The sequence below is a fragment of the Paramisgurnus dabryanus genome, chromosome 18 (assembly GCF_030506205.2).
Source record: "Paramisgurnus dabryanus chromosome 18, PD_genome_1.1, whole genome shotgun sequence".
Lineage (NCBI taxonomy): Eukaryota > Metazoa > Chordata > Actinopteri > Cypriniformes > Cobitidae > Paramisgurnus > Paramisgurnus dabryanus.
The window spans coordinates 19,128,303-19,139,533 of NC_133354.1; the positions used below are offsets into that span (position 1 = coordinate 19,128,303).

Consider the following 11,231-nt stretch of genomic DNA (forward strand, 5'->3'; position numbering starts at 1 on the left):
ATAAAATGTGTGAAACGTTTTAGCTGCAGCACAGTTGTTAACCATATATGGTGTTGGGGGGGAAAGGGTAACGTGGAAGGGGGATTAGCTCAGATGGTAGAGCGCTCGCTTAGCATGCGAGAGGTAGCGGGATCGATGCCCGCATCCTCCAATATTTTTATTTGTCTCCGAATTTCTATTTTAATGTTACGATGTTGTAATTAAAAATAATGTAAAATAAAATTAATAAAAAGGTGGCCTAATAAAAAGTCTGAGGGAGGGATTTTCCTACCCTATACGCTGTTGTACAACTGAGAAAGTCATTTAAGAAATAACTAAACCGCGCATTGGCTGCTGGATCGTGCGTGAACGGCGCCGCCATATTAATGGTGGCAAAGCAAGTGGAGTTAAAAATGCCTCCCGCTTTGTGCAGTTTGTGGGTGTACAAATTCATCACACACCTCAAAAAAAGTCTCGGGTAATTACCTTTCACAAGTAAGATTTAACAGTTGTTTCTGGGTGTGTTAAATAACATTATTTTGAGTTGGCAACTCAAATAAATGCTCATATAATCCTTTATGTTGTTATTTTTTGTTTTATAGATATGCTATGTGATGTAAGTTTAGTGCTATAGAAACGAAAGCAAACTGTCACTCTTTGATTTGGATTTTCTAATTTTGCTGAAACCGAAGAAAACTAAAAGTTGGTGTTAACAATACAAAAAGCGATATTCACAATAGGAAGAATGTATTAAATTTCATGTACATTAAGTTATATTACATAAGAGATGACTCCACAAGTCAAATAAATGCATAACAAGGACTTGCGATCATTATAAACATAACAATTTATTTATAATAATTTATAATAAACTTCAAGGCATTTCTGTTCTCCACACGGATCAAAAATCATTAAAATTGGATGAGAAATGTAAAGTTTTTGTGTTGTATATCTTGCAAAGTCGCAGCTCCCTCATTTCCTCGCATTTGTTTGCAGGCTACTTTGCCACCGCTAATATGGCGGCCGGCGCCGCTGACATGCAGCAGCTGACCAAAGCGGCCAATGCACGGACTAGTTATTTCTTTAATGTCTATTATATAAATAACCGTCTGAGTCCAAATAAATAGGTGTTTCGACCGTGTCGGCCGGTAGGACAGTTGCAGTACTGTTCGATCCTACAGAAATTATATTATACCCTAACCACAAGCGAAGTTCAAAGTTTGAGGACTTGAGATAAAGTACACTACCGTATAACCAGACTCGAAACACCAAGTATTTAGTGAGAGCCATAAATAACCACAGATGTACTAATGCAATCTACCCTTTAAATTTTGTCAATTTCGTTCCCTATTATAAAAAAATTATGAAACCACACCTAAACAGCACATTAATAAACAGCACAACATTAAAAAACAAAAACATAGACAATGGCAATTTGTTACAATGTATAAGAAAAAATACGTGTTTTTATTTCTGAATCAACCCATTAAGTCCGAATGCGGAAGTGGGCGTATCTGCTTGCCGGAAGTTGTCACTAGCTTGAGGTGAATGAGAAGTGGAGAAGCGTTCTAACGTGACCACGCCGGCTGGATAAAATATTACATTTTTACCAAGGTATCATTTTTGTTAGTGTTTCAAAATCGTTTTTTATTTAGTATTTCGTTAGGGCTGTTGTACAAACTGCGTTCCGGTTAAGGAATTTAAAATAATATTTGTTGCGGAGCTCCCGGCCTTTACAGGCCTGTGTGCGCTCTTTGTTTGAGTCTTGCTGTGAATGTACGTAGTGCGCATACACTAGAGATTTCTTTCTTAAAATAGCGTTTCCCCAAAACAGGCTTTTTTATCAGTCAAGACTAATAAAGCAGTCTATTTCTTTTGCTTGAAATTGTGTTTACCAGTAATGCAAAGACTAGAAGTATTGTGAAAGTAACTGTTTCCTTTTAATCTGCGGCTGCGTTGTATTGTTTTGGAATATTTATTGTGTATCAGTAATATTAGATTTTTTTTCTAAACACTGATTGCTTTTTTATAGCTTGATCTAAGAAGATCTGTTGTGTTATCATGGCTGACGATGAAGGATTTGTTGTCCGTGTTCGGGGTTTGCCTTGGTCGTGCTCTACGGAAGAAGTATCCAGGTTCTTTGCTGGTAATACTGTGATGATGTTTACCAAAAATAACACAATTTATAGTTAAAAAATGTCGTAAATATTAAAAGGAATGTTTATTTCCAGGCTGTAAAATTGCCAACAATGGAACAGCCATTCACTTCACATACACACGAGAAGGCAGGCCGAGTGGAGAAGCATTTGTGGAGCTGGAGTCAGAGGAAGATCTTAAACTCGCGGTCAAAAAAGATAGAGACACAATGGGACACAGATACGTAGAAGGTATGAAGTTCGATGTGAACTAAAGTTTTTCTTATTTGCTTTTTTTAGATGCTTAATGGGAATTGTCATCTTTGTGTTTTCAGTATTCAAATCAAACAATGTGGAAATGGACTGGGTTATGAAGCACACTGGTCCGAACTGTCCAGAGACCGAGGGAGACGGGTTGGTCAGATTGCGCGGACTCCCTTTCGGATGTAGCAAGGAAGAGATTGTGCAATTTTTCTCAGGTACGTTCAAAACCGTTTCCTGAACCCATTTACATGTACATCGGAAGAAGTAATGGCCCAACGTAGACCTCACCGAGGTACATTTGGCCATTCCCATGGTTGCTAGAATAATTTGGCACATTGAAACTTGCAGTATTTCTCAGGAGCTCAACTTTTGGTCCTCCTCTACATTTTACAACATTGTTTTACTAAATTAAATTATTTTACAGTTATGGGAAATAAAATATTCTTTGTCAGCTACCAACTCTTGGGATGGCCAGTATAAAATGTTGTCTAAGTGAAGATATTGGAATGCTTGCCCACTTTTTGAGACCATGTTCCCAAGTGGTGGAACTCTTCCATTAGGTTCATTCATTGCAATATGCTTTTTGTTTTTCTTTTCTTATTTCATTCAAGAAAAGAAAAGACTGTAAATGGGCATGTGATTAATTTAATATGTCCCCAATGGGGTTATCTGTCCTTGGGTTGAAGGGTTGGAAATCGTGCCAAATGGGATAACATTGCCGGTGGACTTCCAGGGGAGGAGTACGGGGGAGGCCTTCGTGCAGTTTGCTTCACAGGATATAGCTGAAAAGGCTCTAAAGAAACACAAGGAAAGAATAGGGCACAGGTGGGGATGGATGGTTGGATGGTTAAGCTGTTTTTCTTATGGTAAACACTTACTCTACAGTTATCATTAAAGTGGTATGCAACATGAACCTACACACGCCTAATGGACATGCACACGTCTTTACTAGAGAGCTCCCAGGCCTTGAAGGATTCGTAACTTTCCTATGTGTTTATTTGTGTAGCGCAGTGATCGTCATCGATGAAGAATGCATATTTAGTGCATATTAATGGTTTGTCATTACAGGAAATTTTAATTTATAAGCATACAAACAAGTGCCTTGCTGCAGCCAGTCAAAATATGATTATAGGCAGGAAATTGTAATGGATCTCTACTGATGTAGCACAGTAGCTTGGTTTACTGTCACATGTAAGTGGTTAAACTAGTTCACACTACCTCGATAGACAACCAATTCTAACAGGTGTTGTTGGGTTTTGTTGAGTTTTAAACCTGTTGGTGTTTGTTGGGGCAGTGTAAGGAAGTCCGTTATCTTTCTCAAATAAAATAATTAATGTTAAAATGTTTAAACCTAACCATTTGCAGAAAAAAGTTTTTATTAACATAATGTGGGTATACTTTGTGTAATAATTATACTATTTTAAATTATTTATATATACATAAGTAAAATGTTGCAGTTTTTGCAGCAATGTGACTTAACCTTTACAATTTAAGGCATAGTTGGTGAAACTGCACTGCCATTTAAGTGAACAATGTTGATGCAATGCATATCTCTTTACTTACACTTAATTTTTTTTAAACCACAAAGCAGTTGTGTTTGTAAACTAGTTGGCACCAACATTACATGATCTCCAATTTTGAAGTAAAAAATCAGTCCTCAGTAACGCATACTACTGCTATGACAAGATGATGGGTTCGATGCACAGGAAGGGCGTAAATATCTTTACCTTGAATGCAACGCAACTTGCTTTGAATAAAGGCACCTGCCAAATACATACATTCAAATACAGGTGAAGGCCCATAGTACTGTTTTTTTCTTGGTGTCCGTTGAACTTCTGAAAAGGTGTGTTTATACTGAGCATTTTTCCTTTTTATGGCAAATAGGAGTATGCACCTCAATGTAATCTGTATGGTTGTAGGTACATTGAGATCTTTAAGAGCAGTCGAGCTGAAGTGCGGACACATTATGAGCCTCCGCGTAAAGGCATGGGGATGCAGAGACCCAGCCCTTATGATCGACCCAGCGGAGGAGGCCGAGGCTACAATGGCATGAGTCGCGGTGGGTCGTTTGATCGGGTCAGACGTGGAGGATACGGTGGAGGTGCGTTCAACCTTTGACCCCATTCCTTTGTTGTTCGCCACTTTTGTGCTTTAACAATTTTGAATGTGCCACCTTATTTTATTTAGAAGTGTCAGGTGGGCGTTACAGTGATGGTGGTAGTTTTCAGAGTACCACTGGTCATTGTGTTCACATGAGGGGTCTGCCTTACCGGGCAACAGAACCTGACATTTACAATGTAAGTAGAATGTTTGGTTTGCATTGATGAATGTGTTTATACACTCAACTAAAGGATTATTAGAAACACCTGTTCAATCTCCTTAATGCAATTATTTAATCAACCAATCACATGGCAGTTGCTTCAGTGCATTTAGGGGTGTGGTCCTGGTAAAGACAATCTACTAATTTCCAAACTGAATGTCAGAATGGGAAAGAAAGGTGATTTAAGCATGTCCATACCTTTATGACCACCATGTACCCATCCTCTGATGGTTACTTCCAGCAGGATAATGAACCATGTCACAAAGCTCGAATCATTTTAAATTGGTTTCTTGAACATGACAATGAGTTCACTGTACTAAAATGACCCCCACAGTCACTAGATCTCAACCCAAGAGCATCTTTGGGATGTGGTGGAATGGGAGCTTCGCGCCCTGGATGTGCATCCCACAAATCTCTATCAACTGCAATATCCTATCCTATCAATATGGGCTAACATTTCTAAAGAATGCTTTCAGCACCTTGTTGAATCAATTCCACGTAGAATTAAGGCAGTTAACACTGTATTAGTATGGTGTTCCTAATAATCCTTTAGGTGAGTGTATATATATGATATATAGCATATTTTATGTTTTGATTGTAAAAATGTGTCTTCCTCTCATAGTTTTTCTCTCCTCTGAACCCGGTGCGTGTGCATATTGAGATCGGTCCAGATGGGCGGGTGACCGGAGAGGCAGACGTCGAATTTGCAACCCATGAGGATGCCGTGGCTGCCATGTCAAAGGACAAGGCAAATATGCGTAAGTCATGTGAATCTTGAGTTAAGTAATTCCAATATGTTTTTGTGCACTAGCATTAAATGCTTTTGTAAAATCGACATGTACATTTTCCTTTTTAGAGCACCGTTATGTTGAGTTGTTCCTGAACTCAACAGCAGGGGGCAGTAATGGAAGCTATGGAGGGCAAATGATGAGTGGAATGGGTAAGCTTATGGTCTAAATATTCTAGCATACTTATTGTTCTGTCTATCAGTATGAATTCAGATTTTTTTTCATGCAAAATTTGTTCACATACACTGGAAAAAGTTAATTGAACAGCGCTGAAATGACAAACAACCACATCATTTGTTTACAAGTGGCATCTCATTCAAATACTGGAGCTGTACTTTATGCAAATGGTTGTATGTATAACATTGTCATGATCATATTTTTAAGTGTAATTAGGAATGTTTATTAGATGTTTACAGAATGAGAAAGTTAATCAAACCAACTTGAAACATGTTTTTTTGGAATATTGTTGCATCCTGCTACCTTACCCTGCCTCTGAGTTGTCCATAGAGATCCTGTCTAAGATGGTGACTAAACTCAATAAGGTTATCATCAAAACAAAAGTGTAATAATTGTAATATTTATTCTTCCTAGGAAACCAGTCATCTTATGGACACGGAGGGCAACAGATGGGTGGGGGCTACACAGGAGGGTACAACAACCAGTCCAGCATGGGAGGCTACAATGACTACAGTGCGTGTTTTTAGTCTGTTGCATGTTTTAGTGATGTCTGATACTGGTTTTAACGCATGTTTCCTTCATTTTAACAGACAGCCAGAGCGGAATGAGTAGCAGTTACTATGGTGGAAGCCGTGGCTCTGTCGGTATGAACGGTATGGGAGGAGGCTGGGGCATGTAGAGGCACCTAAATGAATACAATTGGGAAGAACCAGAATCACTCCTAACCACCTGCATCCTGATCCTCACCCCTGGAATCAGTATTATATTTTTTGCAAGTCCTGTGGGGTTCAGCTGTTGAACTCCAGTCATTACCTTATTAGTTATAATTGTACTTGTAAATATCTTTCAATCGTTTCCCTCTTCACTTCAGAGACTGTTGAACACTGACCGTGCATGGCATGTGGTGTTTCGGCTTCACTTTTTATAAGGAAAAGCTTTGTTGAAACTGCTTTTTAAAAATAAACTGGAAAATGTTTTTGTGTTCTTTTCTTGTGCTTCAGTGCAAGATGATTGCATATCTTTTTTTTTTGTCAAATCCTCTTATTTGTTAATAAATGTTCATTAATGTATTAACAGGTGTCTTGATACAAGCTTTGTCTTTCTTGGTTGGTCATTACAAAATACTAGATAGATCAAAGGTCCACAATAAAGCATAGTTAAAACTTAACTAATTTTGCAGATATGATCTGCCTATGGTCTGTCTTTTATGGAGGTGTGGTTATGATATTACCATACTTTGTCAAATTTATTTTTTGGGCACAAGGTGGTGCTAATGGTCCTGCTGGGAATTCAAGTCAAAGTCTTTAATGAAAAAATTAACCCAACCTTGAACCACCAAGCCTTTCTGTACATTTTGTGCCAAAATCATGTCATTTAATAATGACTCATTTGGGATCACCCTTTCCCAAGCCTGGAAATTATATAGGTGTGGCTAATTTTTCAAATAAAACCTACTGTAGCGCATGGAGCTCATGTTGGGGCATTTTTTTTAAATATTGAAAAATATGTTTAGGACCAAAAATTAGACCAGTGAATTATTGCTTTATCTTGAGAGTATACAGCTTTTCAGTTTAAGCTTTGAGTAAATGTGTAGTACTGAATGAATGATTGATGACGTGCGTCCATGGATTCATAAAGGGGAAGCGCTTGTGTCAGTCTTTATAACTGCATCGGCGCGCTCGCGCTGCTCGTCCCCGGCATTTACAGTATAGATATCAGACGGTGCTGGAGACGGGGACTTCTGATCTACTCATTTTCGGGTACATACTTGAAACGAATATGGATACTTTACGACTTGGGATCATTGTCGTTTATTGTCTCGGTGAGCGTCTTTTTCTGCTGTAATCTTTTACACTCAAACCTGACAAAACTAGCGTGACTTTATTTCACGAGGCTTTTACAGTAGGCTATCAGACTCGTGGGCAGATTTGTTTAAAATTAAGTTGTTTTATTGTTAAGAGGTTCTAATGAGCAGTAGTTTTGACATATTTTTGACCAATTATTGCCTATTTATTCAATATTTTATTGTATACCCTCTAAAAATCACTTTTGTGTACTTTAGGATTTACTATAGTAAACTGTAGTAAAATTCCCAGCTACTATAGTGTTTTTGTGAACATTACTGTAGTAAATATGCAATTGTACTATAGTATTTACTACAGTATCTCATAGTAAAAAAAAATATTCAACCCCATCAATTTCAGTGTTACCTTTGTTATTATTAACTGTACCTATCTATCTATATCTATTAACTGTATTTTATATCTTTAGCACACATTGTGTATTATATCTAAAGAGTATTTTCTTGTGTTACAGTGTTATGCAGTTGCGCCTCTGTGGACAGGTATGAAAGTGCCAAACCCAGAACAACAGTGCTCAACAGTATTGAAAGTTTGGAAGAGACAAGCAGCACATCAGGACATCATCTGGACAAAACATCAGATCTGTATGATCTTGAATATGATGATGATGACTTTATTTCTGGGGATTATGATGCTATCCTGCCAAGAGGTATAGTTGCTTCTTTTTAGGGACTGTTAAACCTTGTGGACCATTATAGAGAGCAGGGTGGCCCGTTTACTAATAATATGGTAAACAAACATGGTGTAGCAAGAAATTACTGATTTTAAATCAACACATGGGGGAGTTTGCCAGCAGGTCTTATTCTAGTCCCAGACTAAAATGCACGTTTGAGCTGCCTGAATTTAAAAACATATTGCACTGACATATTTTAATGTATATCAATGCCATTGTTTTGCCTCAAGATGCACACCACTGTTGTTTAGTAAGGTATGTTTGTAAAAACTACCGAAATGCCTGAATATAAGCCGTAGTTCTGTCTTAATCTAAACCCTGTCTGGGAAACTGCCCTATGGAGTCCACTAGTGAAAATGTTGATTTTATTAATAATAATGATTACACAATAATAATTAAACACAAAATATTTTAAAAACATGACAAGGCTATCAGTAGATTCTGGAAATATAACCAGGGGGGTGAAGGACCATTTCTGTTAAATACCCATTTGGGCACAGATTTAATAACAGCCTGGTTGTTGTTTTTTCAGTGCAATTTGTACTTCTTTAACATTAAGCTCTGACAGATAACCGTGTTGAAAAATAATGAATATTATTGGATACCAAAACAGTATTGTACATATCCACAGAAAACGCAGTCTTAGTCTTTTAATCATTGAGTCAGTTTTATAGAATATTGCACGATATTAGATCATCATAGACTTACATCACTGCTATTTCTTGCTCAACAGTTGAATTTTCCACAAAACCCAAACATCCGTCTATGATGCCCATTACAGAGAAGAAAAGAAAAGGCAAAAGAAAGGGCAAAGGAAAGGGTAGGGGGAGGAAGAAAAACCCCTGCCTCTCAGAATACAAAGATTTCTGCATTCATGGAGTTTGTCACTATCTGAAAGAGTTACAGTCTCATTCTTGTGTGTGAGTTTTTGTGCATTTCTTTCTTTTAGCTTTTTGTTGTCATAGATTGTCACATTAGGTTATTTAATAAAGACATAACATTACATGTATCTATATTCATTAAGCAGATGTGTTTATCCAAAGGATTTTGTGAATAAGCGTATAGTTTATCATAAGAAGACAACACTATTAAGAATGCTGAAATAATAGAATTATGGTACAACATGTTTACATGCAAAATAGTGGAGTTTAAAGTCCGATATTAAATTTGTTCTCAGTTTCTCACACCACAGAAAAATGTATTATATTTACCACCCAGCCAAATTGGAATGATTTACAAAATCGTAAAAAAATCATGCAAACTTTTCTGCTCGCAAACGCAGGGGGCGTGTCCACTGTCAGCGCTAAAACCACGCCCACTCGCGGGAAAGCTGCGTCTCTTTTAACTTTCAAATACCACTGCAACCTGAATGGATGCTTGCTATTGTTTTAGGGGCGGGGCCATGGTCGATGGCTCCAGTGCGTCATCGAGTCACCGTTTTAGCCCCGCCCAAATATTCCTGAACTCAGAAACGTAGAAAAACTCAGTACTACTTAACACAAACTTTAATTCCTAATAGAAAGTGCCTTTGTGAATTAAATCAATACTATTATGTACTGCTAAAATAATAAAAAGTGAATGATTTTTGTTACAGATGTGATCCCGGTTTCTCAGGGGAAAGATGTCACCTGTTCATATTACCGGTAGTTAAAGAAGAACAGCGTTACAGCCGGACCACAGCTTTAGCTGTAATGGCAGTGGTCTTGTCTCTCATGTGTCTCACAATCATTGGCATTTTGCTGACACTGAGGTCAGTTCCCATAAATCAGCAATAATGTATAAACATAAAAACGTATGGGTTTTAAAACTCCTTGAAAAGACAACGTCATATAGCGTGCATTTTCTTTTACAGGTACCACAAAAAAAGTGATGATGATGTGGAAAGTGAAGAAAAGGTCAAACTTCCGTGCAGTAGTGATAAGCAGTGAAAGGTAAATAGATGTCTTCAATAAATGTGTAGAGATATCTGTATAACCAGAGATATGTGTATTTTAGGTATGTGCTCCTGTATACAAGTAATGAATCATGATGTTAATCATTTATCATATTGGTATGCTATTAATTAGTAATATTTTATCATTCTATTTCAGAAGACTGAAAAGCTAAATGGTCATGACATGTGACCCACATGGGCAAAGCATTATGGGTGACGACGAGGAAACTATTATGTCTGGCAGGGGCATAGATTGCATTCATCTTATAGGATACATCCCAAGGGGAACTAAAAATGTTACCTCCCTACTTTTTAAATCATTCCTATGTCACCTGTTTTTCCTCGAAATGGCTACGGACACTGAAGAATGAAGGATTTTTCTAATGTTTGACCTTAGCCATTGTCCACCTAGACAACATACTGAAAGGACTGCTTGTATTTTAAAAGGAACTGAAGTGCAACACGTGATGAATGTAGTACCACTTTTTAGCTGCATCAGTCAAGTTGCTTTTAATGTTTGTTGCTTATTTATTTAAAAAAAGAAAAGGTGTTTCTGATCAGATCAGTTTAAAACACCACGTGGCTCTTGTAATTATTTATTTATATGTTGGTTATTTATTGTAATATGTAACAATTTTGTAAAGTTTTATAAAAACTGTTTTGAATGTATGAATATTTATTATTGACAAATACAATCAAATAATGTTCTAATATGACTGTTGTGCTTATGCATGACCATATTTAAAATCCCATACTGTATAAAAGACCTTCAGATAACATTTTAATAACCCCATACTGTGAAAATACAGCAGGTGCTCTAAAGAGATACAATCAGAGAAATTATGAACTGTGGAGGGATGATCTGTGTTTTTGACATTGTTTGCTCATTGGGTCTTTTATATGTATTACTGAGAAAGAGTAGCTTAAATTAAGTGAAATAAAATGGAATATATTCAACATAGTATTTTTTGAAGTGCTATGTGTTTTATACTGTATAAACAAAACAAGTGATATCCAAGCTCTGGCATTTTCAAGCAATATTGGAGTAGTTTCAGTTTAATAAACAATTATGTTTGTATATGAATTTGTTTGGTGTTTAT

General features: G+C 37.0%; 2 protein-coding genes and 1 non-coding gene across 4 annotated transcripts; all 3 read left to right on the plus strand.

Moving 5' to 3' along the window:
• Positions 1-78: 78 nt before the first annotated feature.
• Positions 79-151, plus strand: trnaa-agc (transfer RNA alanine (anticodon AGC)). Its single transcript has one exon. It is a non-coding gene; the product is annotated as a tRNA-Ala (tRNA).
• Positions 152-1,492: 1,341 nt separating this feature from the next.
• On the plus strand, positions 1,493-6,639 carry hnrnph1l (heterogeneous nuclear ribonucleoprotein H1, like). The gene is made up of 11 exons (XM_065287164.1): positions 1,493-1,593; positions 2,012-2,125; positions 2,211-2,366; positions 2,450-2,593; positions 3,065-3,203; positions 4,298-4,479; positions 4,566-4,675; positions 5,321-5,456; positions 5,555-5,638; positions 6,078-6,176; positions 6,254-6,639. The coding sequence occupies exons 2-11, from the start codon at positions 2,041-2,043 to the stop codon at positions 6,340-6,342; spliced, it is 1,224 nt and encodes a 407-aa protein (XP_065143236.1). The 5' UTR covers positions 1,493-1,593; positions 2,012-2,040; the 3' UTR covers positions 6,343-6,639.
• A 271-nt stretch (positions 6,640-6,910) lies between these two features.
• Positions 6,911-11,197, plus strand: hbegfb (heparin-binding EGF-like growth factor b). 2 transcript variants are annotated; one of them, XM_065287166.1, is made up of 6 exons: positions 6,911-7,485; positions 7,980-8,174; positions 8,932-9,118; positions 9,793-9,948; positions 10,051-10,129; positions 10,292-11,197. In XM_065287166.1, exons 1-5 carry the CDS (start codon positions 7,443-7,445, stop codon positions 10,124-10,126), a joined length of 657 nt encoding a protein of 218 aa, XP_065143238.1. In that variant the 5' UTR covers positions 6,911-7,442; the 3' UTR covers positions 10,127-10,129; positions 10,292-11,197. The 2 variants fall into 2 exon arrangements, with proteins under 2 accessions (XP_065143238.1, XP_065143237.1); XM_065287165.1 differs by having other exon boundaries at positions 6,912-7,485; positions 10,289-11,197.
• Positions 11,198-11,231: the final 34 nt, after the last annotated feature.

What these genes read in the sequence shown, in the direction of transcription:
- hnrnph1l (XM_065287164.1), top strand. Translation starts at nt 2,041, where the DNA reads ATGGCTGACGATGAAGGATTTGTTGTCCGTGTTCGGGGTTTGCCTTGG. An exon ending in ACGTGGAGGATACGGTGGAG is followed by an intron (nt 4,480 to 4,565) that starts GTGCGTTCAACC and finishes TATTTTATTTAG; the next exon opens with AAGTGTCAGGTGGGCGTTAC. An exon ending in GCAAATGATGAGTGGAATGG is followed by an intron (nt 5,639 to 6,077) that starts GTAAGCTTATGG and finishes TATTCTTCCTAG; the next exon opens with GAAACCAGTCATCTTATGGA.
- hbegfb (XM_065287166.1), top strand. Translation starts at nt 7,443, where the DNA reads ATGGATACTTTACGACTTGGGATCATTGTCGTTTATTGTCTCG. An exon ending in TTACAGTCTCATTCTTGTGT is followed by an intron (nt 9,119 to 9,792) that starts GTGAGTTTTTGT and finishes TTTTTGTTACAG; the next exon opens with ATGTGATCCCGGTTTCTCAG. An exon ending in GGCATTTTGCTGACACTGAG is followed by an intron (nt 9,949 to 10,050) that starts GTCAGTTCCCAT and finishes TTTCTTTTACAG; the next exon opens with GTACCACAAAAAAAGTGATG.